The sequence below is a fragment of the Herpailurus yagouaroundi genome, unplaced genomic scaffold (genome assembly GCF_014898765.1).
Source record: "Herpailurus yagouaroundi ecotype Mexico unplaced genomic scaffold, PumYag 164, whole genome shotgun sequence".
Classification (NCBI taxonomy): Eukaryota; Metazoa; Chordata; class Mammalia; order Carnivora; family Felidae; genus Herpailurus; species Herpailurus yagouaroundi.
Window position 1 is genome coordinate 781,008 of NW_024412405.1, and position 27,023 is coordinate 808,030.

General features: G+C 54.6%; 2 protein-coding genes across 3 annotated transcripts in view; one reads left to right on the forward strand and one right to left on the reverse strand.

Annotated features, from left to right (window-relative positions):
• The window catches only part of GRTP1 (growth hormone regulated TBC protein 1), an 18,200-nt gene extending 10,032 nt beyond the window's left edge, over positions 1 to 8,168 (forward strand). Inside the window, exons 5-8 of one of the 2 annotated variants that reach the window (XM_040487016.1) lie at positions 495 to 591; positions 5,401 to 5,573; positions 5,654 to 5,839; positions 7,826 to 8,035. In XM_040487016.1, the coding sequence (XP_040342950.1) occupies positions 495 to 591; positions 5,401 to 5,573; positions 5,654 to 5,839; positions 7,826 to 7,915 (546 nt within the window). In that variant the 3' untranslated portion in view covers positions 7,916 to 8,035. Of the gene's footprint in view, positions 1 to 494; positions 592 to 5,400; positions 5,574 to 5,653; positions 5,840 to 7,825 lie in introns of both variants that reach the window. The other variant, XM_040487017.1, reaches the window with a different exon arrangement.
• A 1,178-nt stretch (positions 8,169 to 9,346) lies between these two features.
• LAMP1 (lysosomal associated membrane protein 1) lies at positions 9,347 to 26,620 on the reverse strand. Its single transcript, XM_040487014.1, has 9 exons — positions 26,394 to 26,620; positions 21,292 to 21,413; positions 19,242 to 19,461; positions 18,968 to 19,126; positions 12,443 to 12,630; positions 11,778 to 11,903; positions 10,967 to 11,033; positions 10,727 to 10,897; positions 9,347 to 10,304 (listed from the first exon to the last, which is right to left on the reverse strand). The coding sequence occupies exons 1-9, from the start codon at positions 26,443 to 26,445 to the stop codon at positions 10,165 to 10,167; spliced, it is 1,245 nt and encodes a 414-aa protein (XP_040342948.1). The 5' UTR covers positions 26,446 to 26,620; the 3' UTR covers positions 9,347 to 10,164.
• Positions 26,621 to 27,023: the final 403 nt, after the last annotated feature.

The following is a 27,023-nucleotide window of genomic DNA, read 5'->3' on the forward strand; positions in this document are numbered from 1 at the left end:
TGGTCAGGGTGGGGGGCTGAGACCTGAGGGGGTCTGAGTGGTGTGGTCAGGGCGGGGCGGTGGGGGGTGCGAGGCCCAAGGGGGGTCCGAGTGGTGTGGTCAGGGGTGGGAGGGGTGCTGAGGCCTGAGGGGGGTCTGAGTGGTGTGGTTGGTCGGGGGTTGGGGTGGGTGAGGCCCGGGGGGGGCGTCTGAGTTGTGTGGTTGGGCGGGGGGGGGGTGCGAGGCCCAAGGGGGGTCCAAGTGGTGTGGTCGGGGGGCCGAAGCCCCAGGAGGGTCTGAGTGTGGACTCCAGGGCCGTGACCCCGACAGCTTCTTCACACAGATTTGTGTTTCTGCCTTCTTGTGCTGTGTGTGTCACTTGGAGGGCAGATCTCGATCTTGCACCAGAAGGTCATTCTGGAATTGCGTGGTTTTGGGGACAGCAAGGGACGAGCAGTGCGTCATAGCCACCGAAGGTGGCTTGAGGTGGCTCAGGACCCGTTTTCTTGTTTCAGGGAATGAACTTCATAGCAGGCTACCTGGTCCTCATAACCAAGAGCGAAGAGAAATCCTTTTGGCTGTTAGACGCGCTCGTGGGAAGAATACTGCCTGGTGGGTTGAACACGCCTGTGACCGTTTGGGCCCTGGTTGCACTCTCTCTGCTCTGCAATTTAGCGTGAACTGTCTGTGTCGGGTGCTGGGCTTGGTCCCCAGGCTGCCCCGTTGTGTGGAGGCTCGCAGGGCCCAGAATCAGTGAGAGGTCCACTCGGCTTCCTGTAGAGTTCAGGACAGTCCTAAGAGTGAGTCGTTGTCAGCTGTAACTGTTATTGGGATGAGAGTCATTCTTTCTAATTCATTGATTAATAAATAGCACCGGTTTTGGTAATGCAGTGTGGACCCTGATCACTTTGGGAAGAGAAGTGGCCAGAGCCGTCTTGGGTGGGAGAAGACCTGTGCCCTCCACAGCCACGATGGTGGTGACCAGACCCAGCCTCGTGCTTGGCCTGAGGCGGGCATAGCTACACAGGGCATGTGCGGCCCGGGGAGTTCTCGTGACCACTGGGCAGGTGAGCCCTGGTTCTCCCCTCCAGGATGCGTGCCCTCAAGTCGGGCTGGAACCGCCCTCACCACCCTGGAGAGCTGGCCCCAGCTCCGGGCACCCCGCAGTGACCACGGCAGGAGTCGGCTGTGATTTCTGCCTGGGAGCATACAGCATGTTTCCGTGTCCCGAGTCTCGCCTCAGCACAGCAGTACCACACGGGCCCAACTACTGATCCATTTTACAGATGAGGACCCTCGAGCCTTAGATCCCGTGGCCGTCAGATGTTGGCACGTGCCTCACGGAAGAGTGAACCAGAGTGAATCAGAGTGGCACCATTACGGAATGGGGCCTCCTCACGCTCCAGTGCCACTGTTCGCCATGGCACAGAGTGGACACGCCAGCAGCCCTCCTGGATAGGCCGCCTTCAAGGGACAGACCGTCCCCATGTGCGTGACATCTCACTGTCCCAGCTCTGCCTGGGGAGGCCTGAGCGGCAGGTGCAGGGAAATGGCGAGGAAGTGGCGGGGCGGGGGGTTGGTCAGGGGACCTTCCAGATGGAGCGATGGCTGAGCTGCGTCTGGAGACTGAATCACGATGTGTATTTGTACTGTGACCAAGTCAGCTCCTTCCCACAAATACTCACTGAGACCTGTCACATCCCCGGGTTGCTTTGGGGCTTGGGAAGTTTCAGCGAATGAAGACACAGGCGGGAGGGGGCAGCAGCAGCCACGGCACAGCCTGAAATTGTCACAGAGGGGCTCTGGGCTGGCCCTGAAGGACAGGTAACTGCACAGGCTTGTGTGTTAGCCCCTGAAATGTCCTTTCCCATCCTCGCGACGTCCCGTCGGACGACACTGCAGTCAGGACTGAGGGGGCAGAGGCACTGCTGTGGGTCACTGGAAGCAGGCTGGCCCGGCACCAGCATCCTGCTCCCTAGTTTCTTTCCTCGTCACACAGAAGCAGGGGGCCTGGGAGGTGGCACGCTGGTCACACACGCTGAGCCGTGCCGGCCTCCCCGCGGCACAGGCTTCCAGGACTGGTAAGTCGGAACAGAAGCAGTCAGAAAGACGAGCCGAGACGAAGGCTGGTTCTCTGGAAAAACCAACACAACAGACAGAGCCCGGCAGGACGGATACGTGGAAATGGAAAGGGTGCTGGAATTTGAAAATCTTCAGAGGTTTTTAAGAATCTCAAGAGAATACAAGTAAGACAAAGAGGCCAAGTGGAAAATTTTGAGAAAAATACTGCCTAACAAAGCTGATTTAGGAGAAAGTGGACCGTCTGAAATGGCAATACTGTCATCGAACCTTGAAGGTGTGGAGAATTTCTGCGCGCTTTACAAATCTTTCAGAAAACAGAAAAGGACACACTCATCCGCTCACATTGTGGGGCTCGCGCCATGCGGCTGTCACACAGACAGATGTCATAGAAGGTCTCACATGTGCAAATCACACTTGCGGTGACATCAGCCGCTTGGACCTGGGTGGTTCTTTTATCTGAGTAGGGTTTATCTAGGGAACCAGGGAGGCCTGAAGGAATATTGGAGATTTAACGTCCTGTCCTGCCATTACAAGGAAACGGTATGGAGACCAGAGGCGAGAGCGCAGAAATCGATTGGTCTTCCGACCTATGAATCTGGGGGACTTGGGGTTTGAGGTATGTCGATCAGTAGGGAAAGATGGCCGTTTGCAACATCCTCTGTGACACCTGTGTACATGGAAAACCCTATTCCTACTCCAGGTGGATTCAAGACACATGAAAAAGCGGAACTTTGACACTCAGAAAATGAGGTGAGAGCAGCCTCGTGATTGCTGAGGAGGGAGGTAGGTCTTGAACAAAATTCCAAAAATAGAAGACAAGATTGATAATTTTCATTACGTTAAAATTAAAAACTGACTTTGAGATAAGACCTTGCAAGGAAAGCAGAAAAGAGGTGGTGTCTGTGATCACGCAGCTCACGCGTGAAGGGTCCCTACCGCTCTGGGTAGGAGCGGCTCAGTAGGAAATAATAGGAGGCCTGTGTGGCTGAGAGTTGGGAAGACCGGCTGAGGTCTCCCACGAGCGAGAAGGTGCAGGGACACCTGTGACTAGGCCAGCAGAGCCGCCCCTGTTTCAGAACAGCTGACGTGGGAGGGAAGTCGTGTTCTGGAGCACCAGTACACGGTGTGTGCACGCCCTGAACTTGGCCTCCACGTGCAGACCCCGCCCTTCCTCCACCCAGCCTGCCGGGCGGCCTCTCTCGGGTCAGGCCGCTGTCCTGAGCAGTCACCATTCGGACCAAGGCATCCAGGGAAAGGACGAGGGAACAGGCCTCCTGGGCCTGCAGAGATGCCGGTGAGGTCCCGGCTGACGGTGCCATCGGGCTTCAGGAACGGAGCGGGAGCGCCGTCTGGGATGTCGCATCAAGCAGAGCCCAGTGAATTAACACCCTGGCGTCCTGACAAGCTGGTGTGACCTGTTTCCCCTCCAAACACAGCTCAAGACAGAAGGTGGTCCAAGGGAGGACCAAAGCACCTTCCGTCGGGGAGACTCAGGGGCCCTGGGAAGCAGAGCAAAGGTGTGAACACCGCTGGAGCTGCCGTGTGTCTCCCGTGTCCTCTTGACGACCTTGTCCCAGGGGGTCACCCTACCTGCGGGCCGTATCTCACCGCCTGTGCCCTTTGCCCGTGGGGCGTGCTTTTGCCTTTGGGGGGCTGGAGAGCATCGGTTTTGGAATTAGATGGCACCCCCTTGGATCCCAGCTCTGGCAGCAGTAAGATGGGCTGGTTCTAAATCTGTGCCCCAGCCCGGCTCAGCCCTCCAATGTGCTGACGTGGCCAGGGCGCTGTTTGCAGAAGGCTGCCGTCCCCGAGGCGAGGCCCCCGCCAGGCCTACTGAGGAGGCTCCTCGTCCTGTGCTTAGCCGAATGCTGGCCCGGAGGTGTGCTTCTGCTCAGACGGCCCAGAGGAGCGGGCCCCGGGCTCCGGGCTCCATCTGCCTTCGGCGTCAGGGCCGGACGCGGCCAGGAGGGTGAGGAGGTCAGGTCTCGGGGTTCCTGCCCTGGTGACCCCCAGGCCCCGGGGCAGTCAGGGTGTGAGCTGGTCGGGTCTATTTTTGGAAGGTGCTGTAAGCCTCTCGGGCCAGGAGTGAGGCCACCTTGCTGGGAGCTCAGCAAACCCTCTTACCGCCTGAAGGCTTAACCCCGGCTGCCCCAGGGCGTCACTTGGAGAACTGGGTCGCTTGCAGGACACTCTGAACAGACTGCAGAGGCTCCTTGCTCTATCTCCTGGGGGGGCCAGGATGTTGCCCAATTTAAGAAGAGATGATAGATGCAAAATGAGGGTATGAACAGGAAAAACTTGTAAAATCCTTGGTGTTCTGTTTTTAAATTTTTTAACGTTTTATTCATTTTTGAGAGACCACTTTAACAGCAAAAACTAAGCATTAAAGTCTATAATACGTGCCTTTAATGAGCAAAAAAGTTCTCTGGGAGGACACATGCGTTCGGAGAAGACACACTACGGGCAGCGTCGTGCTGTCTGTCCAAGTGCGTGGTCCCAGCCAGTGGGGACCGCCAGCTGCCAGCCGGTGCCCAGGCCTGTGGCGGGAGGAGTGGAGCGGCCGTGAAGTCACCTTGGTGGGCTGTGCTTTCTGTGCTCCTATGGTTTGGGGCCCCCAGGCCATGAACTTGGTTAAGGCATTTCTCCAACTTAAGCTATTGGGTCTCATTGTGATGAACAGGACAGCCCAAGCCTCTGGCTGCCTCTGTCCTCCTGCAGTCAGAGGGGTGGGAATGTCCAGCCCCTTCTAGAATGCCAGGAACTTGACCCTCCAGTGTGGGGAGAGGACGCGGGACTGATTCCGAGAGCAAGGGCCCCGTCCTGTGCAGGTCACTGTCAGCACTGTCCCCGCACCTGCTCCTGTGTCCCGCGGCCCCTGCTTAGTCAGATGGCGTGTCCATGCTGCCGGCCGGCCCTCAGCGAGGGCACCAGTGTGCTCACACTGACGAGCCCGTCCCCAGAGCTTTCTCATCTTCCCAGACCGAAGCTCCGCACCCCCAGCCCTGGGGCCCACGGTCCTACGTCCTGTGGGTGTGGTGGCTGCAGGGATCTCAGCCGCACCAGTCCAGCATCTGGCTTTGGTCCGCGCACCTCGTCCTGGGGGCTCACCCTTGCTTGTGGGGCTGAGGACAGTTCCGCCCGCGTACATGGCACACTTTTGTCCCTTTGCCCGAGTGGACACTTGCTTGTGTCCCCCCTCTCGGCGCCATGAGCGCAGCCGTGCAAACGCTTCCTGCCGGCGGATTCTCACCGGTGCACAGCGCGGCCTCGCTTTGGGAGCCGCCCTCTCCTCTGCTGGGAAGGGCGCTCAGCCACAGCCCTGCTCTCCTCCTGTGGCAGATTACTACAGCCCTGCCATGCTGGGCCTGAAGACAGACCAGGAGGTCCTGGGGGAGCTGGTGAGGACCAAGCTGCCAGCAGTGGCGGCCCTGATGGACAGGCACGGCGTCCTGTGGACCCTGGTCGTGTCACGCTGGTTCATCTGCCTGTTCGTGGACGTCCTGCCCGTGGAGGTGAGCGCGGCATGTGCCTCGCGGGGACCAGGGCCCTGTGAGCCCCCAGCTGGTGACGCGCCATTTCTGTTTGTCCGCAGACGGTGCTCCGGATCTGGGACTGTCTGTTCAGCGAAGGCTCGAAGATTCTCTTCCGGGTGGCCCTGACCCTGATCAAGCACCACCAGGCCTTTATTTTGGAAGCCAGCAGTGTGGCGGACACCTGCGAGCGGTTCAAGGAGATCACCAGAGGTAGCTTTGTGACCGAGTGCCACACCTTCATGCAGGTGAGTGTCGGGGCTCTGCTCCCGGTGCAGCGGCCTGGCCAGGCGTGCTGGCGTCCCCAGCCTGCCTGTCCCTGTGTCCCCTCTGGGCCTCGCCTCCCCCCTGCTGGGACCCCCATCAGGCTGGTCCAGGTTCACTGGGTCGGAATGCAGACCCATCTGACCCCTTCCCCTGTAGCCAGCGTCTTTGGTCCCAGATGGCTCTCCGTGGCCCCAGTGGGGTCGCATGTGTCTGTTGTGTGTCCTGCCCCAAAGGGCAGCTCCCCGATGCCAGGGCCTCCGTGCTGGGTCCTGGACCTCGTGCAGGCTGTGTAGATGACTCTGGTGTGCTGAGCGAACGGAGCAGGAGCCGTACCAACAGGCCTTCTGCGGAGGCCGGGGGAGGCCGATTTCAGGTTCTGCTCGGCATCTGAACCAGCCATCAGTGCAGGCAGGTGGCCCGGTTGTTCCCCCCGACCTCCCGGGAGGTAGCAAGCCCCCGGCTCTGCCATCAGGGGACAATCGGGTGATCTGACGGCAGACTGCCCTGGAATCAGGATGCTGGCCAGAGTGCACCACTAGGGCTTTCTCCCACTGCGGGGACGTGGGAGCGCGGAGCGGGGTGGCTTTGGGAGCGGCCTGGGTAGAGGCGCGGAGAGGCCAGGGCCTCTGCCCTGGGGCACGGGGAATGAGGGGTCCTAGTCTAGCCGGACTCCAGGCCACGGGATGACCAGTCGCCGGGGCCACACGCGCTCTCCGAGTGGCGGGCAGACGGGTGGACTGGCCATGCTCAGCAGCCTCAACAGAGGTGGTGACCGGCTGGAGACCGTCAGAAGCCTGCAGCTCTTTGGAGCCCGTCCCACATGACACAATGCCTCGTCCAGAGAGGGCAGAGGGCAGGGTCGTGAGCCTGGGATTTGGACAAGGCCCCACCTACCCCGTCTGGGCTGCAGCTGCTGGTGGCTCCTCCTGGGTGACACGGGGTTTTCTGTTCCCTGTTAGCGCATGGGCGGCTCAAGGTCTGGTGATACGGCCATCACCCCCGAGGGACCCAGTGCCCGCCCCTCCCCTACCCAGCAGCCACCGGTCTGCTTTCCATCCGGGTTTGCCTTGTCTGCATGTGTCAGGTACACCAGCGAGTCCGCGTGTCGCTGTCTGGCTGCCTTCCCTCCGCGTGACGCTTTCGGCCCCGTCTGGTTCTGACCGGCATCGCGCACGCTGGTAGTCACACAGTAGGTGCTCAGTCAGTGCGAATGTTTCTAAAGCACCCCAGGGGGCCGAGTGGCTGCCGGTACCGCGAGCCACCCGAGGGAAGCACTGTGCGTCATGGCCCTGACGGGAGCTGCTGGGGAGGTGGCCAGCACGGGGACCTTCCCCAGTGATCTCTGCAAAGTTGAACACGGACGGGTTTCTTCCCCGGGGCGCGGTACCTGCAGCCCATGCGCCCTCTAGAGAGAGTCCCGCACAAGAACATCTAGAATTTTCTGGAGAGTAAGCAGGGCTCACAGGACTTGACTGATTCCCCCTTCAGGACCATAAACACTCTGCCCTGGCCTAGGTGCTGTGTAACACGTACCTGTGGAAGAATTCCTCTAATTTCTTCAAAAGAAAACAAAACCTTTTTACTGCCAGCCTCACATCTGGCCTGGTTTGTAAACCGTGAATTTCTCAGCAGTAACTGTAGAAGTGATCGTTAAATTATTAGTATGCAGGAGAGATGTGATCGCATATACTACCCCCCCCCCCAACCCCCGGGGGACGTCTTTCTCAGTGCGAAGCCTGTTCTCAGCAGACAACAGTCTGAGGCTCCACCGGCTTCCCACACTCCGGCCACTCACCAAGGGCCCTGACTGGCCTCGGAGCTGCCACAGGACCCCTTAGCTACAGCTCAGGGCCGCAGGAGAAGGGGCCGTGCAAGCCCTTCCCTTGGGGCAGTAGCAGGGGTATGGGGGGGCCACTGAGCTGAACACCTGTCGCTGGTTTTTTAAACAAATTCCCTTGGTGTTCCAGAAAATATTTTCAGAGCCCGGGAGCTTGTCCATGGCCACCATCACCAGGCTTCGCGAGAGCTGCAGGGCCAGGCTGCTGGCGCAGGGCTGACCAGGACCCCTGTCCGCTGTCACCCCCGAGGCTTCATTTCCAGAGCTGACGTTTCCTGCTGTTCGGTGCCAGAAGTACTTGACGTCTGTACACTTCGTTGTGAATGTTTTTCAAGACCGATTTAAAATTATGTCCTCTGTAACTCAATTATGGGCTATGAAGTCATGGATTTCTAGAAATGTATTTTTACTTGAGATCTTGACCTATAAAATGTGAGATGTGCATATTTAATAAAGCACGTGAACACCTCCGAGTTTGTGACCATCAGCTCACCAGCTGATTGAAAATGAAGACCAAACCTGCAAACTGTCACTAGTGTTAACGCCAAATCCCTTCCTTTCTGTGCCACCGCATCTACGTGAGGTCTGTGCACACAGCACGTGATTTCTCTTTAGAAAGGTAATTTTTAAAAACTGATTTTTGAAATTATTTTATTACATAAAGCGGACAGAGGTGTGTAAGCTTTAGGGAATGGCAGAGTCTGACTTGGGCCCACGAGTGCTCACGCAGCCACTGTCACCCTGGATCCCTGGAGGGAGAAGCCCCAGTGAGACCCCCTCTTCCTAACCCTGACCCTGTCTCCCGGCCCTGACGGTGGGGCTGCTGCTGGCTGCTGAGAAATCCCACTGCCTGGGCAGGCTGAGCCCTGCATGGGGCAGGTGGGGACCTAGAACAGTGTCACCTGTTGAACACCGTGGGCAGTGGCTGGTACTCCTCAAGGTACCTGGGCGACTTCTAGCCCAGCCGTGGAGGCGCCTCCCTTCCCCCATGGTCCCAGAGGATGCCGGCCTGGGACCGAACTTCCCACACAGATGCTCTCATCAGGAGGAAGTGGTGGCATGGGCGGGTTGCCAGCGCTTGGGGAGTCCTCGAGGCTGCCCCCACGGGGCAGTCAAGTGTGGAGTCACTTGTGTGGGGGTGGCGGTTGCCCAGCGAGGCCGGACACACACCGGCCGTGGGGCCCCAAGCCGCGCTCCTTGGCCGGCAGCTCCAGGTGGGAGTGTCGGGGACACCCGGGGCCCCAGGGCTCCCGGCAGGCAGGCTGGCTTCAGCCTCACCAGCAAGGTGCACAGATCCCCGAAAGGCACAGGTCTTTGCTTAAAAAGCAAAGAGGACAATAAACCTGAGGCCCAGCTCGTGCTCTGAAAGCTCTGAGCACCCTGCTGGCCGCCTGTGCTTTGCAGTGGGGCCACAGGGCTCCAGGTTGGTGCCCACAGGGGAGCCCCCACGGCCCTCCTCCCACTCGCGGGGGCTGTTCGGTCACCACTGAGGACCTACCTCCAGACACAACTCCTGTCAGTCCTCCAAGTTACCACCCAGAAGACCTACCACGACACCAGCTCTCTCAAACGCTGGGGGACAGACGCCTGCCGCCTACCGTGTGTCCCACTGAGACCTCTGGCGGGAGCGGACAGAAGCACAGAGTCCAGACAGAGAAAGAAAGAGATGTTTTATTAGCATTTGTTACAGCAACGCGTGACGTGAAGGGTCGTCCGTGCACAGCCACCCGAGCGGCAAGCGGGTAGCGCAGAGCGTGACACCCAGTATTTACACGAGTGCAGAACAGGATCACCCCGAACCTCAAACAGAAGACTGAAAGTCACTTTACAAAAAGGTAAATAAAAATAACACCCATTTATCTATTTAAAAAAAGTGCCAGCTCTTGAGTGGCAGAGCGCGGAGAGGACAGAAGGGCCCGATGCCGTGGGGGCGCCGGTGCCCTAGTACCGAGCTGTGCGCCGCGGGGGCCGGGCCCGTCCTGGCTTCTAAAGCTTCATTTAAGCGTTCCAGATTTTCACCTTTTGGAGTACTTCTGTTTCTAGATCTTCTGAAGCACAAGCCTAACAAGTAGCCAGCCCTCCTCAGCCCTAAGACCAGGGAGCACCTCACCTTGGCGAGGCTTCAACCTCAGTCAGGAACGGAGAAGCCAACAGCAGAATCTTAAAGAGCCAAGTAATAGTGGAGCCAGTGCCCATGTAGGGAAGCACTCCTCCCTCCCACCTGAAAGTTCTACTTTGGTAAATATTAACGTTTTAACCATTAGCAAAATATTTAACCCAGTTAGCAAAATTAACACCGTCATTTCAATACTCTTGTGCATAGTAAATGTTGCAAGATGAACTTCACATCGGATAAAGCAGATTTGAAAATCAGTTTGCAAGAAAGCGTGCCGCCCTCCACGCCAACCTAAGCTCAGGGGACGAGCGGAGGCCCGGAGGTGGCGGCCGGCCCGAGCTGTCGCGGCCCTGCTAGATCGTCTGGTAGCCCGCGTGGCTCCTCTTCCTGCCGATGAGGTAGGCAATGAGGACGATGAGGACCAGCCCCGCCAGGGCGCCGCCCACGGCAATGGGGATCAGCATGCTGTTCTCATCCAGCTGGCACTCCTCCACTAGGAGACACGGGGCAGGGGGCCATGCTCGCGGCCACGGTCCCCACGAGACCTCACACGGGCTTCCCCCCCCCCTCCCCCCAGCCTGGCTCGGTTCTAATCAATTACTGCTTGGACACAGTCAGGACCTCCGGGCCCTCCGGACACAACACCCCACCTCCTGCCTTCACGGCTCGGGAGGACAGGCACCATCCCATGAAACGACTACCTTTGAGCAAATGGCGCCTTGGGTTCGCATCTGTGAGCTGCTGGGTCTTCCAAAGGCAAGGTGATGCAGGAAAGGGAGTTTGCTCTAAAAATCTCTGAGACTGGGAAAGGGGACCCCCACCCCCATAAGCTGTCCTTGCAACCCAGAAATGATTAAATATCCAAACAGAACTGCAGTCTGCAGACCCCGTGCAGTCTCCCCCAATGCTACTCACCAGACCCAAACTTGTCACCTTGCACCTGGAAAGCCTGGACCCACACTTTGAATATATTGACAGAAAAGGCCTCCGTGACCTCCACGCGCTCCTCGGCGTTACACTTGTATGAATTCCCGATGGTGGCCTGCAGTGCCCTCAGAGAGCTGTTGTCCGCCTGGAAGGTGGGGTCTGCAAAGGCACATTGAGAGTGAGTGCTCTGGGACTCCTGCACGGGCAGGTGAGATGTGGGGGCCTTACCTCTGGCGTCAGGGACAGTCATATTCAACTGGATTCCTTGCAGGAAAAACTGGCTAGTATTTGGGTCCTTAAAGAGAAGAAAATAATCCTTAACCACTTGCCAAACTCACATGTTTACCATCAAACCTAAAGGATCATCTGGTAGTAAATCTGACTCCTGCAGTTCTAGCTTCAGCAAGAAGCCGTGGAACACGCAGTCTGTAATAAAAGGCATCGCATAAATCCTGAGAACACAGATGCTGACTTGTCCTCCTAGACCTTTTTACACAATCAGACTCTTAAAATAGCGACCGAAGGAGCCATGTTCTAAAAACTCAAACTTTTTCCAAACGTTGGCACTTTAAGAACGTTAATGTAAACTTTATCAGGAGAAACCAGACTGTTAATCTGCAGCATCATAAACATGGGCAGAGGGCGTTTCTATGCTTCCCAGATGGGGACAAGAAGAGAGGACCCAGGACGTCACCCCTGGAAGAAGGGCTGAGGGCAGTGCCCGAGGCGGAGGCTGGGCTGAGCACAGTGGGGCATGGACAGCGATGGTGGGCACGCTGCAGGTGCCCCCTGACACCTGCTGCATAAAGAAAACCAACGGAGTGTCCTTAATGAAAATGGGGGACTTAGGGTCCAAAGCACTGATGGAAGAGGCAGGTGGGGAAAACAGACTCCGTCGTCCTCACTGGGGCAAAGCTGTGGGTTCTGGCACCTTCACTGATTCTCCGTGGGGCTGGGGCATAGTGTGCGGGAGCCGATGGCGGGAAGCCATGGCCAGATGCGGGCTGTGGCGCGAGGTGGCGTGGGCACGAACCCTCACCATTCCAAACTGGAAGAGCAAGGAGTGGATGCGGCTGCTCCGGAGATCCAGGGTCACCAGCTGGGCGCCACAGCTCCCCGTGGCGCTCGTGTTGCTTGGGTCGATGCTGAACAGTCCGCTGACGGTCTGAGGAGGAAAAGCAGACATGTTACCCAAGTTCCTTTTCGCACCCCATTTCGGGTCCTCCACGCTCTGGAAAAGCCAAAGTGACCTCAAAATGAGAACGTCAAGGCTTCTATCATTTTAACCAAAACCAGGAGGAGGAAAACACCCAAAGTGCAGACTTCTGGGTTCCAGAACCATCTTCCCTGCTCCTCCTGGTTGCTACTTTCACGAGGACATTACACTCCCACCACAAGCACCTTCCCTGTCACAGCCCACAGCCCCCATCACCAGCAGGGAAAAAGGAAAAGCATAACAATGAACACAAAAGTTGCGGTGGTAAAAGTTTAAGCAGAATTTAACATTCTCTTAGGGGCCGATAAACTCGTCCAGTAGAGCAAGTCCCAATGACACGGGCCATACAGAAGACAGCAGCCTGGCTGTGTGCGCCAAGAAGCTGATTACAAGACAGGCCCCACAACCCGCTCTCTCAGATTTATGAGAGGTGTGCACATGCACCAGCGCCCTGATGCACGGAGATGGGTCCCCAGGGCCGAACCTACCGTGTTGTCCCTCTTGCTGTAGGTGACGTTCAGCTGTAGCCCCATGCTGGCCAGCAGGCAGGTCCCGTTGGCGCCGCTCACATTGTACTTGTGCACGGAGGGGCTCTCTGGCGTGGGGGATGGTGAAGGGCGGGGAGGCGGTGGTGGTGCGGTCGTCGGGAAAGGCCCATCTTGCTCACAGCGCGTCTCTGGAGGGACAAGTGGGAAAGGAGGCAAAGTCCTAGTTCCTCAGGGCCACCCACCGGAAGCTTCGGCCACCCCAGGCTCACCGTGAACTCCAACAGTCTCTCAGCTGGCCACACCCGCAGAACGGGATCTCTCGGCCTGTCCGAGGACAGTGCATGCCAGCCCCCCTCCGGAACTATGGGGCAGCGGCCTGCTGTCCCACAGGGCCATCCCCACTCCTGCCACCATACCGCGGCTCTGCCTGGAGTGTCCTCCAGCTCAGCCTCTGGGCAATGCTGCCTTCACAGAGCTGTCCCCTTCTGCAGGACAAACCTTTCTACTGAAGTGAACACAACCTGAACCCCATCACCTGCTGCTGGGACAGTCAGCTACACACCACTTCAAACGGCAACAATTCAAGACCCTCTGTGAGGCTGCACACTAGGCATGGTGCTGGAGGTCCCACAGATGCAGGAGGGACACACACACACACACACACACACACACACACACACACACATGCACGCACACACCAGGACAAAGCTAGTGCCATCAGCAAGGTGCTCGTGGGAGAGAAGCCCAGGAGGCCTTTACAGGGATGAGTGTCAGGGAGCAGTCCCTGTAGGACAAGACTGGAGCTGAGACCAGCCAGGTCCAGTGAGCCAGCTGCTCTGAGCTATTCAGAGCAAGGGGGATGGTACAGACACCTGCACCCTCCTGGAGACAGAAGGCCCAGGAAGTGTGAGTGAAAATTCCTAAGAAAGGGATGACAATCCAGGAGTGAGGGAAGTTGGGGCAGGACAGGCCTTGGCAGGAGGACATAGTGGGGGGGGCGGGGAGAGGGCACATGGGGGGAGCACAGGGGGGTAGGGGGAGTGAAGGGGGGCACACGGGAGGGGGGAGGGGAGAGGGCACACAGTGCCCCCAGAGGACATGCCCAGGAGTTTAAGTGTCTCCGTCTCTCAAAACTTGACCTACTATGATTGCTTAGAACAAAAATTTACATTCAAAATCAAAGCAGACTGAACCAAGAGAAAAATGAACACTCCCTCAGATGCATACAGAACACACACCTGCCTCCCACGTAACATCCTAAAACACCTGGACCCACAGCACCTCCAGGAGACCATCATCCCCAAGTTAAGCCCTCTGTCTTACTGCCCTGTTTCTGTGGATGATCAGCATTCACACGATTTCTGTCCAACTCCCACCTCTCCCCACTTCAGCTAGCCTGGGCCATGGGAGCTGGCCCACCATACCCAGTGCCGTGGATGTGAAGCCCACGGGGAAGCTGCCGGCACTTGCTCCACTTTAAAAGGAAACTTTGCCACCATTTCCTCCTGGGGGGAGGGGGGGGGGAGGCAGGGGAGAGATGGGAAAGGTCACCCTGCAGGGCTGTGACATGGAAGTGATGCCACACCTCTGGGAAGTTCACTCACCCAGTGTGCCTTCACACAGCGCAATCACACACAGTCAAATGCTTTTCTAGACGGAAGGTAAAGATGGAAAAAAGGCAAAATAGTGTGGGTGTGCCTCTGGGCTCTTGGTGGAGGAACAGCTGCCTGAGAGGTCCTGGCCACACTACCCGCCTCCTCCCTGGGGCTGCAGGCTGACGCCATAGCCACACCTTTAAGAACAGCTTCACCACTGCTTTCCAAGCTGTCACAGAACAGGACCTCATTAAATGTGCAAAACCACATCAACACAAGGTGGCTTCCAAATCCCAGCCTAGATGGGCACGCGGCATGCATGGGGAGAGTGACGAGCACCTGCACACATGACCTGCTGTTCTCATAAGGCAGGCTGCGAAGTGTCCACCTGGGAGCACAAATGGTACAGTCAAGTGTAAGGACGAGTGCCTGCCCCCTTCCCTCCCTTCCCAAATGCAGACGGAGAGCCCCACCCTGCGCAACCTGTCCCCCAGGCAGACGCTGCAGCGAGGAAAGCACACGGAGGATGCACTCAAGTGTGCTCAGTGCATCCTCCGTGTGCTTTCGTGTGTAATCGGCCCTGGGAAGACCGGGGACCCCAGGAGAGCGTGGGCTGCATGTCCCGCCAAGGCTCCCCTCCTCAGGATTTTCAGAAGCTTCTGGAGGCCCCCAAAGGATCTGCCAGCGACCAGCCTGAGGAGCCTGCGTGGTACAGTTACAAGGAGTCTCCAACGGAGTGCAAGGAGAGTGGTGTTAGCACTCCTTTACTTTACTCCTTTCCTTTACTTGAAGCTACCCTGGCTGTTGTTCCTAAGGGAGAAATATTGCCAAACTGGGTGGAAAGCAAGCTTGGGACCAGCCATAGTAAAAAGTTCCTATTTTGAACTTCTAACGGTCACAGAGGCAGCCACAAGTGCCCACACATCAAATCTTGAAGGCACAAAGACGAATAAATATGAATCCTCTGCCAAGCCATCAAAGTCAGGTGTCTGCGTGGGCCGGGGGCTGGAAATCCAATTCCCGGGGACACAGCGTGGACATGCTCACCGGCTCCACCTCAGCCTGCGGGGACGGCTGTGCCCAGCCCGCTCCACGGAGATGACCACGTGCCCCTCACAGACCTTGGGGAGAGGCTGTCCTCGGAACCTGCCTTCGTCAACCAAACGGGAAGCCAACTCCAGCAGCCTGGCCTTGTGCTTTCTCAGAAGCTCTGGTGTGTCAGTACCTGGTGTTTCTCAGGGTAGTGCACGGGTAGGGGCATGGGGAACCAAGGCCCCACGACAGCATAGAAGAGCGAGGCCACAGAAGCCTGAGCCAACCCCCGCAGCTCATTCTGACCTTCCAGGGGCATTTGTGGCCAAAAACTTACCTATTTCTGAAAATGTGTTTATTTAACAGTTCTTTATTGTCAATCCACGACTAGAACAGACTATGAGAATATAAAATATACTTAATGTATTTGATTTGACAGGGAACCTTTTCTCTGAAGCTTTCAATTTAAGTGACCCAGAAAAAAAAAAAGTACCTAAGAACCAGAGGAATGAAATTAGCACAAAAGGAGATAAAAAAAAACAAATGGCTCAATTTTAACAGAAACCAAGTATTTTAAATGTGAATGATGCTGCCATGTAGCATGTGTGCTCAGTTACAACAAATCTCCTGCTTGGAGGGGGATACACGGGTCCCTCTGATTGCAAACCAGGTCAGAAACAGCACAACAGATAAAAGTGGACGTAGCAAGCCGCTGGCAGGCCGGGGCGCTCTCTACAGACCAGACCCCAAGATCACAGCTGGTTGAGTCAAAGTGCACAGCTGGGCTTCGAGCACAGCTCAGGTCACGTCAGCAACTCCAGCTGACCCTTCAACAACGCTGACCCCCATGGATGAAAATCCATGTTAACTTTGGACTCCCCAAAACCTTAATTATTAAAACTCCACTGCTGACCAGAAGCCTTAGCAGTAACACAGTCTATTAACACATATCATGTATTCTTACAGTGGAGGCAGAAAAAAACAATCACAAGAAGACATTTACAGTTTTGTACTGCATTTACTGGAAACATCCATGTGTGAGTGGACCCACACAGCTCACACTGGTGCTGTTCAGGGTCTGCTGAAGTATTTCTGGGGACAGCTCGGCTCCTGCCCACAGAGCGAACGCCCATTCTGGAGCCCCTCCCTGCCCAAGTGGTTGCTCTGAGAACTCCCCCAATCACTGGGCCTGGACCTAGGCCACTGGAGGACCACACCCCACGAAATAAGAAGTCACAGGGGGTGGGTGGGTGGTGTGTACACGTTTGTGGCAGGGTAGAGGGAGTGGGGAGCAGTCCCTGGAGCTTGGGACATGGATTTGTTTTTTGCAGACTTCATTTCTTATCACTCCAAGTAAAGACTGATCAGAGGAATTACAGACAATGTTACCTGATAGTGACAGGAGCCCAAAAGCCCTATGAGGACTCCTTCCTGTCCAGGGAACACTACGCAGACATGCCGTGACCTCACCACACCCTCCAGCCTGCCACAGGGATGTGCCAACTTGTACATGATATTCTGTGTAACTCCAGGACACCTCTTATCCCTCCTCTTCCCAGCAGATTTCCTGAGAGTGCCCTAGTGTCTTTAAAAAGCAGCAAGATTCCTTTCCAAAGCACAGACGTATCCGTAGAGGCAGATTTAACATAACATGAAAGCAAGCTTTGGTGAGAGGGACAACCACGAACACAAGAGGAGGTGGGGACTGAGGGTGAGCTTAGTGACCAAGCTTCGGACCAACAACTCACAGGACACAACGGGTGACTGCCCACAGCAGGCTCAGAGTGACCAACCACCAGGGCAGAAGGCCAAGCCCCCAGGTGACTGTGTAGGGGCTGGGGCGGGAGCCTCTGAGGATGGGGGTCGGTGGCTGGGTCTCAGGTGTAGGGACCGCTTCACTGAATGCATCTTTCCCCCGTGGAGTCACACACAGACATTCCTCCACTAGGAAAGCAACGCGTGGGGAGCTGACGGTGAGGAGTTGTGTGCGCGTGGGGAGCTGATGGTGAGGGGCTGTGTGCGCGTGGGGACGGGGGTTGGGGAACTCCGTGAACCTAAACCTCTTCCAAAAGATAAACGCTATTTTAAAAAAGTGATAAACCTTAAAAAAGATTAGCATTTCCGTACTGTCACAATCTGATCTTAGGCCAGAAGCTGGAGCCCTGTTCTGGGCACCACACCGCTCAGAGAAGTCAGACAGGACAGGCCCATCTCTGTGCTCAGAAGCTTTCCAAGCAGAAGAAAATAAGTCACCCTGAGGCCCGGATGGTAGTGAGGTCACTGCACTATCATTTCCCAATGCCTCTGACAGTTTTTGCTCTTCCCTTCTGCTCGAGGCCAGAGGGAGAAGACTGAGGTGTTCTGCTGGGTACGAAACCCAGCTGCTTGGAGACTCATACCTGTGAGTGTCAGCTGCTGAAGCACTTAGCGTGGCTATAACATCCCCACCCCCGCAGTCCCTCCCCCACTCGGGGAGGTGGGTGCTAGCGTGCACACCTGGGCCTGTGCACGTGTGCGTGCACACACACACACAGCTCGCCACACAAGGGGGGTACTAGAGAGGGCTGGTCCCGCCGGTCTCCTCCAGAGCTGCTCCAGCTCACACAGACCTGCCTTTGTGCCCTGTGTATTGCTGCTGGTTGTGTCTTCCCAGTTACAGACAGCAAACGTTCTAGACTTTGTGGCTGTCTGGTGTCTGTGCACACCCGGCTGTGCCAGTATGAATGCAAAAGCAGCCATAGAAACAGGTATACGAATAAATGAGGCTATGTTCCAAGGAAACTTTAGTTATGGACACTAAAGCTTGACTTTCATGTAATTTTCATGTGTTGTGAAATGTTCGATTCCTTTTAACCTTAAACTGATAAGCACGGAAAAACCACGTTTAGCTTCCTGGCTATACAGAAGCGGAGGTGGGCTGCACAGGGCCTTGCGGAGGGCACGAATGCCTCTCAGGAGGGCTGTACCCAACCGCACAGGGGCCCGGCCGGCCCATTGGGCCGATCAGCACCAGTAACTCAGTGCAAATCAGCCACGCAGCCAGCAGTCACCTGAGTGTTCCAGCCACACTGCTGGGGCCGCTGAAATTGAAGGCTCACAAAAGCACGGCTAAACACCGAAAAGGACAGGCAAGTTCTCTAAGACAACCAAGCCCCTCACCCTTCTGGAAAATAACAGTGATCTGTGAGCTGACTGGCAGGACTGGGGAAGAGAACTTTCTTCAGTCCTAGTTGAACGATAACACTCCTCAGTATTTACTCTTAGCCAGGCACTGACATAAACACCATGTATAAATTTCCTTTTTAACTCTAAGAACCTCCTAAAACAGACTATTATTTTTACTCTACAAAGGGAGGAGACAAGAGACTGACTACCTTACCCAAGACCACAGAGCTAGGAGGGGTCTGGAGCCCTGCCTGTCGGACCCCAGAGCCCACCAGTGGAGCTGAGCTGGCAGGTGCCTCCCTGAGGAGTCATGACCATCCCTCCCCCCCAGCCAACCTGCCCAGAAAGGCATTCAGGTCCTTCTGCCATCCACCCCCAGGCCCGTCAAGCTGGACAGAGGTAAGCCTAGGTCTTGGTGAAAAGACAGCTGGCTTGAACTGGAAGATTCTGTGACCCTGACCTCATTAGCTTCCCAACAAAGGAAGACACAGAGAGTTTCAACTGCTTTTCCCTTTTACCCTTTTAAAATCAGTGTTTGTCCTACCTCACCTAAAGAGATCACCTCCTTTCAAGAGAAAAACATGTTTGGTGGGCAGTTCAAAGGTGTGAGTTGCACGCAGTCCCCCACCGCACAAATGCTTACTCACACACATCTTCCTCAGACACAGGCTCACAGCCACGCTTGCACGCACTGAGCTGGGCCTGGGCACCAGGGCCACAGGCAGTGTCTTACCTTCCTTGCTAAAGCTACTGCTGGCAAGGTACGCCTGGATGGTGGCATCATGGAGCGTGACAGTGACGTTGTGCATGTGGATCTGGTTGTTGCTCACACATCTGTATTTTTTATTTATGTCTGCCCTGATGTCAGTGGCAGACTCCACAGTCTTGATTTCTGTATTTAAAAAAAAAAAAATCAATTTTTAACTATGTGAAGTACTTAGTTAAAATTTTAGGCCCTCTCCAACCCGATTTTCTTAACTTTGTAACTGGTCGGTTTGGGTTCTTACCCTTGGAGCTTGCATTGGGGAAAATCTGTGTGTCAGACAAGTTATAAATAAAACCCATCAGCTGAACACTGTAACGGGTTGCATTTCTTGTGAAATTGAGGGTCAGTCTATGTCCTCTTCCAAAAGCAATCACGAGACTGGGGGCAGACGCGTTCTCTTTACCACAGGAGCTGCTGCTGTTTAACACTGCTGCATCAGGTGGTAGGTCGAAGGTCACATTCTAGAACAAAGGACACACACCCAGTCAGAACGCAAGCCACTAAAGCGATTCAGATGCACCAAGGAAGACCTTCAGGAAGAGGGACATCAGCCCCCCACCTCAGAGGCTGCAGTGAGCACATTCACCTCCGACATCGATAAAAACATTAGTAAAGTCAGGATTATGTGTCAGTACAGACTGAGAAATAATTCAAGTGTAAGACAAAGCGGACAATTAACATAATTTTAATTTGTAGCATTTTTAAACTAAAGTTTAAATCTTGGTTAACTGAAATAATTCATATTGGCCTTCAAGTGAGCTATGTATTTACATTTGAGAAAACCATCACTACTCGTGTGCTATAAAAATGTTTAAAGAGTATGTCTCTTCATGGGACCCACGGTAGCTACATGTGTAGTCAGCATAAGGAACAAACTTGTCAAATCCTAAATTGCACACCTGAAGCTAATGTAACATCGGGTGTCAACTGCACTTAAAGTCTCTTTAAACAGAGAAAAAGATGTTTGCTGCAGAACTGTTTGAATTTACCATTACAGACAAAACTACAGAACCACCGGGTGACCCCAGAAACGAGCAGGACCGGCTAAGTGAGCCGCAGATAAGCTGCTCCTGAGACGACAGAACTCTGCGAGGTGACAGAGACCAACACGGTGGAGAAGAGTAAGGCACATAACAGCACGTGGGCAATCCCATCTGTGTAACATAATATATGTCCAAATGATATTTTAAAAATCCAAACACAAAACAAGTAATGTAGCAAGGACAACAAAAGTGTTTGGACGAGTCTCTGTAACTTGAGACACTCCTGCGGGACGGAGCCTGCCCCGTTTCTCTCTGGTCTGGAATGTGACCATGTTTACGTGGAGGCCAGATGGGGCCTGAGCACCTGGCACAAAGTCCAGGGGCCCCACCACTGCCCTGTGAAGTGGGCAAGGAAAAATGGTGGTTTCAACAAAGAACTAAAAAGAAAATTTGGTTTAGAGATACATACAGGAGTAAATGTGAAAAAGAAGCATGATGTCCACTAGTGGGTAACTGACAAAGAAATACAGATGCAGCTTACTTGTTAGGAATCTAATAAATTCAAAAAACCCTTTCATCCCGTAGAAGTGCAAGTTATTTTAAGAAAACAATAAGGGGCATTTTGGACGAGTACAGCCTGCAGCATTGCTCAGCTGTTTATACGCAATTCCTGGAGCCTAGTGGTTTATCCAAAGCAAATTCAACACATCAGGAAAAGTGTATTCACACCGCTTGTGCCCTGAGCACAAAAGTACATCAGAAAACAGAAAACAGGAGAGGCTCCAACACATGAGGCTGATCGACATAAGAGAACACTGCACTGTGATCACAAAAAGTAATCGTGAGGAAAACAGGGATTACACTCATATAAAACCGTTAAAGCAGGGGGCGCCTGGGTGGCTCAGTCGGTTGAGCGTCTGACTTCGGCTCAGGTCATGATCTCACAGTCTGTGGGTTCGAGCCCCGCATTGGGCTCTGTGCTGACAGCCTGGAACCTGCTTCCGATCCTCTGTCCTGCTGTCTGTCTGCCCCTCCCCTGCTTGCATGCCCCCTCCCCTCTCTCTCCCCAAATAAATATTAAAAAAAATTCATAGAACAGCAAGAGCAGAGCATAAAATGGTTTACATATCTGACTGTACCTTCAGTATATACAGTAGCATAGGCTACTGATGAGCAGAGGAGGATACTACTATGGCACAGGGGAACTGTGCTACGGTGAGGTCATTTCTCAAACATTTATTTGAAACGATAATAACAAACATCTTCACACACACCACACCCTGCATGAAGGACCTTGGTGCTTCCTACCGTAGGACCGTTCCTGGTATCATAGCTGGTCACGAAGGCAGCAGAGAAGTTGGCCATGATGCAAGCCGTCCCATTGCCGTCCGTCACCACAAACGTGGCCGCCGTGCCATGTAGGAGGCCTGCTAACTCCAGGAAAGACAGAAATATCCAAACAAGGTTTTGAAAATACAACTGGGAGCTTCTGTGGTCTCTAGCTGTGGCAATAATGGACTTTATTAGGAAATACTACTGTGCTGCTTACAAGATCGAGATGTGGGTTACCGAGGCTGGGTTCAGCTGGGCTGTCTTTCCTGTCCCTCCTAGATAGGATCCTGGAAACGTTAACTCTAAACCCACTAGTTAGTCTGCCCACCTGACCAACAGCTCTTTAATGCCTGATGTCAGGGTACTGACAGGGAGGTCACATGTCAATTTCCGGGTCAGCCCAGGCACATGCTGCTCTGCACTCAGTCCTCAGAGGGTCTCTGGAAGATGTACCAGGGTCCCAGAGGCACAACTCAACCTGAATACCGATCTTCCGCAGAAGCCCATGGGAGAACTGGGGAATCTTTTGCTGTGGTCCTAAACTATTTAAAGTTAGATCTCTTGTTACTTCTCATGGACCACTGGTGTGGCAAGAAAAGCCACAGACTCACAGATCCGAGTCCTTCGCCAAGTTTCAGAAACATCCTTAAAAACCAGTGATTCAACTGAACCTAGACTTGGCTGCACATCAGGCCATCAGTCAACTCATCTAGGCAGGGCTGCCACATCCCTGAAGGAAGGGACAGAATGAAGCTCTCATGGATCCCTCCAGCTCAACAGTGATGGTGGCTAGCGATTTCCTCTTCAAATTCTCAGGGCCAGAGCCATCTCTGGCTTCTTGATGTCCTATAGCTCTGATGGGTTTAGCAGCGAATGTCATCCGACCACTGTGGTAGAGCAGTAGGTAATTTTCCCAAGCCACATGTTAGTACACTGTTCTTGCAACAAAAATGGGTGTTTTCACTAGTTCTGAAACCAAGAACTAGTCTGCCAGCACTGGGTGCCGTGGGGGTCAGAAGTGACGTGCCCTCTCCAGTGACATGCCTGCCAGTCCCTGCACACCTTTTCCCGACACTCCAACCACTCCAGGCATACATATGACACAGGCACATTTTGAAGACACTCAGTACACACTCGATTAACTTTTCATTCTAAAATCCCTGCCCCCCAAAAAATAAATGACCCTAACGAACCCAGTTTATTACACTCTTGCTACTTTCACAAAATAAAATCTTTAAAGCCAACTACTATTCAAGCATAAAGCAAAAAGTAGCCAGAAACCCCACATACCTTCCCGTATTCTTCTGGTACGGGAAACACCAAAATCTAGGTTCACAGAGAAGCTGCTGCAGGAAAAAGCAGCAACCTATGGCAAACAAGAAACCTGTGCAGTTTCTGCCTGTTTTGCGAATTCTTAACCTATGCCCCTGAAAACTCAGGTTACACTAAAGGCAACTCCGATAAATGAATTTCCATTGTAAAACCTAGAGAAAATTCCACAGCTTGTTTTTAACTCAGTAAAGGATTTTAAAAACAGAGAAATCATCCCCGTGCCTTTGGAGAGGGATGGGTTAAGGGCACCAGCGGTTCAGAGAGGCCAGCAAGGTGGAAGCAGGCTCGGCGGGCAGAAGCAAGTGTGTGAGGGACGCTGACCCAGACCACGAGCGCATGGCTGCTACCCGCTCCCACCCCCCCACCCTGCCGCCAGGGCTCTCTCAGGCCTGAGATGCCCTCACATGGCCATGGTTCTGGCCTGGCTGCTGGAGTTACTGTGTGACCACGCATGCCACAGACAGGGCAGGTGGCTGCCTCTCACAGGAGCACACACACAGCAGTTCTAACCAAGCTGCCTTTCCAGAAGTTAGTTCCTTAAGTCATTAACACCCTTTTACTGACTCCAAGCACTTCATTGGGAACTATTTCACGTTAAAGAACTTTTCAGTCACAGAACGTTTTCACTTAGTAAATATGCTGAGGGTATGAGCTTTCAAAGTAAAACAAGTATTACAACAGCAAATTTAAAGTAAGTTTTACCAACACTAGATATCCACAATTATTCTGGAGGGGCCAGAAACTTTCAATTACTAAAACAAGAAACTTATCCCCAGAAGCCAAATTTTAGTCTGGAGAAAAACGTCTCTGGGATCATCAGATCGCACACTTACAAGAGAAACTTATGCATGCTGTCAGAAGCTGTCTGTGGCCCTCTAACAAGCTTGCTCCCTGGCCTGTGGTGGTCCATCCAGCGCACAGGTGCGGACTCCACCATTTCTCCGGGGACCACATAAATGAGTAACTTCAGCCTATTCCTTCAAGGTACCCTCACCGGTAGGAATCCCCTTCTGACACAAGTACAGCTGCGGGAAGCGAGTCTGGTTCTGTTGCAGACTCCGCCACTCACTAGCTGTGTGACCTGGGGCCGGCAGCAGTCGCTGCCCTCGGTTTATGCGCCCACGGACAAGAACAAGCGTGCTGACCCCTCGGGGTCATGGGAGTATCAGAGGAGCCAGTGCACAGCAGCATACAGTACAGGGCAATAGCACTGGCTTTAATGCTCACTGACAGTATTTAAACAGAGCCATATAGACCTCACCCATCGAGTTCGTCACTAAACCCTCAGAACCTGATGGAAAATGTCAAATAAGTTATGTCACTTAACAAGCACTTGTTATGCACATGTTATGTGCCAGGACCTGCGCTAAGCACTTTGCAGCTGATTCAACTATCGTGGCAACCTTAACAGGTAAACGCTACTGCGATTCCCTTTCACAGCTGTGGAGACTAAGGGACAGGGACCTAACTTGCTTAAGGTCACACAGCTAGGGAGTGCTGAGCAATCGGGAACTGAGTGCCAAAACTTGCTGAGTGAGTGGATACGTTTCAAATGACAAAATGCTCATTTTTGAAATAAAAGAAGCTGCCATCCAAAGGAACAAGTGAATACATTTCTTCGTTAAACTTTTTAGAAGAAATACTTCCTAGTTTGTCATTACTTGATTCTTTTAAATCCAGTATTTTTCTTTTTAATCAGTGACACATAACCACCTATGACTAAAGAAAGCACGTCCTTTAGTGGGAAGGAAGGTTCCTTCCCACACTCCGAATCACAGCCTGGAGGGACAGGCCATGAGCCCGGACACTTCTAAAGCGTGGACATGGACGTGTGGTTAGGGACCAGCGCTACAGAACAGAGTCTAGGTAAGTGCTGAGCACTTACTACGTGTGAGGCCCAAGGTGGAAACATCATCACAGCACGACTGGAATGACGTTCCAGTGAAAGCTCACGCCATGCATGCGTGTAGTCACGTCCCGCAGATGCAGAGAGAAGGGAGGACGGACACTGCCTGGGACGTGTCTAACAAAAGAAGTTCAAAATCACAGGCCTCGAACATTTTGGTCTCAAACACCATTAAGAATTTGGTCACCAACCCGAGTAGCTAACAAACTTCCACAATCAACAGTCATGTTAACTAGACTAAGGGGAAGGAAGTCATCTAGTTGACACCAGTGGTTTAGAGTCCCATTACGCAATTACACTTCATCTCAAGTGTCAGACGGTTTCAGTTCACCCTGGTCTATGCTTTCTATCAAGTATTCAAACACAAAAGCAGCTTTAAGAAATGTCTAATTATTAATGAAGGAGGATTTAGTAATTTCGAAGTCTGAAATATGCTTTCAGAAAAGATGCTTTTTGGTAAAATTATACATCAAAATAAACATCGTTTTAAAAAGACCTAAATCCAAATTAATACGCCTTTCCTAAAAGTTGGATTTTAACTGAACATAAAACTTAGAAAGATACAGTGGAATAGGGATTAGAAAGTTAACTACATGTACAATATGCCCAGCTACCGCCCCGCAGGGAGCTAAAGAGGTTTCTCTTCCCTTTGAGGGCGAGCTCTTCTAATACCGAACACGCTGCCGGCAGACACCGCCAAACCTGTTCCACCAACTCCTCTTGTAGCTACACTGCCAGGGAGGGCAGCTTAGGGTGTACCGAGGGAATAAGGTCACGCCTGGTGGCTATTCATGCAGCTCAGAGAACTCACTTTACACAACAGGCAAACAGGTGACATCCAAATCCACCCATTCACAGGCGCACAATTTACAGTAGAAAAAGATCTATTTCCAGAACCCCCGGGCAGGTGTGTACTGTAACGTGCATCCACATCGTGTGAGCTCGCGTGAGCTCCGGGAATTGTCTTCCGGATATTTCAAATTCTGCCTTTCGGATGATCTTCCCGTGATAACTGGGAGCTGGATGAAAGGGTGTGGCACCGCAGACAGGTTCACCAAGGGCATCTGCGCAGATTTAGGAGACAGCGCACATTCCTCTTTCTCATGAGACCAGAAAACGAGAACAAAACTCAGTCAATCGCACACCAAGCGCCCGCCGACCGCTCTGAGATCCGCACTGATGGGGTCCCGCGCTTTGACTCGGGAAGGGAGGCAGCGCTCCTGACGACCGACCACTCGCTAGAAAACAATACTGCCATTGTGCGGCCGCGGCTTGGGGACGCCGACCTCGCACTGTACCCGCTGCGAGCGCTCCCAAATGTCACCCGAACCTGAAGTTCACAGCAAAGCAGCGCAGGGGACAGCACTCGCAGCCGTCCCAGAAGGGCAAAGTTAAAGCACAAAAGACATATTCTGAGCGTCCGGACCAACACGTCGCCCTCCTCCCTCCTCGGTAGGAGCCGTATCCCCCGGGGGGCGGGGGACAGAAGGACCACGCAGGTACCGCCGCCTCGGGCTGCACAGCTTCACTCGGTCTTCCGTGGCTAAACCACAGCCGTCCCGAAACCCACAAGCCACTTAGTTCCACCCTAACACCCGGAGAACGAGCTCGGTGGCCCTCAGCTGACATCTCGACCCAACTCCTCAGGCAGCGGCCAGAGGGCTCCAGGCCGGCCCCCAAGTGCCGACCTCCGCCGGGGCGGGGACGACTCGCGGGCCCGCTACCCCCCCCAACCGGCTCCGCCCCGCATCGTCCGCGGCCGCCGGGTACCCCCGCCCCGAGTCCCCGGGGACCCCAACCCACGGCCCCCCTCCCTGCCCCGGCGTCCCCGGCCCCTCACCGAGCAGCAGCAGGAACAGAGGCCGCCGCCGGGCGCCGCCGAGGGCCGCCATGGGCGCGAGGGCTGCCGAGGCCGGAGCCGAGCAGGTCGAGGGCGGTAGGGCCGCGGGCGGGCCGGGGGCCGGCGTGAGGGCGGGGGAGAGTCCTGGGGTCCAGAAGCCCGGCCGCTGCGGCGCCCGCGGCAGGAAGGAGACCCTTCGGCCGGCGGCGCCCGTCACGTGAGGCCGCGCCGCGCCCGCACCGTCACGTGACCCCCGCGGATCTCGCGAGAGCGAGAGGGCACGTCGTCTTTCCCTGGGTTGGAACCGGCCTCGCACGTGACCTGTGGGCACGTGACCGTGGCGCCACGTGACGCGCACCCCGGCCTCTGGGCCGCTTGAAGCCGAAAGTGCGCGCCGCGAGCGCGTGGGGAGGCAGCCCCCCGCCTCCGCCGTCGGCGAGGCGTCCGCCGAGGGAGACGACGACGGTAACCTCGGAGAAGGGCGGCTTTCTGCCGAGGCGCGCGACCCGAGACGCCCCGGGCCCCAGGGACGCAGGGGGGCCCGCGCTGGCTGCGGGTTTCCTCAAGGGCCGCAGTGCTAACGTGCTCCTCTCTCGTGGCGTGGGGCACTCTGGCCGCGGGGCTCCTCTG

Coding starts and splice junctions, on each gene's coding strand:
- LAMP1 (XM_040487014.1), bottom strand. CDS start 26,445: ATGGCGGCCCTCGGCGGCGCCCGGCGGCGGCCTCTGTTCCTGCTGCTG. Junction 21,414..26,393: donor TCTGTTCCTGCTGCTGCTCG/GTGAGGGGCCGG, acceptor TCCTGGAGTTAG/CAGGCCTCCTACATGGCACG. Junction 19,127..19,241: donor CCCCAATGCAAGCTCCAAGG/GTAAGAACCCAA, acceptor TTTTAAATACAG/AAATCAAGACTGTGGAGTCT.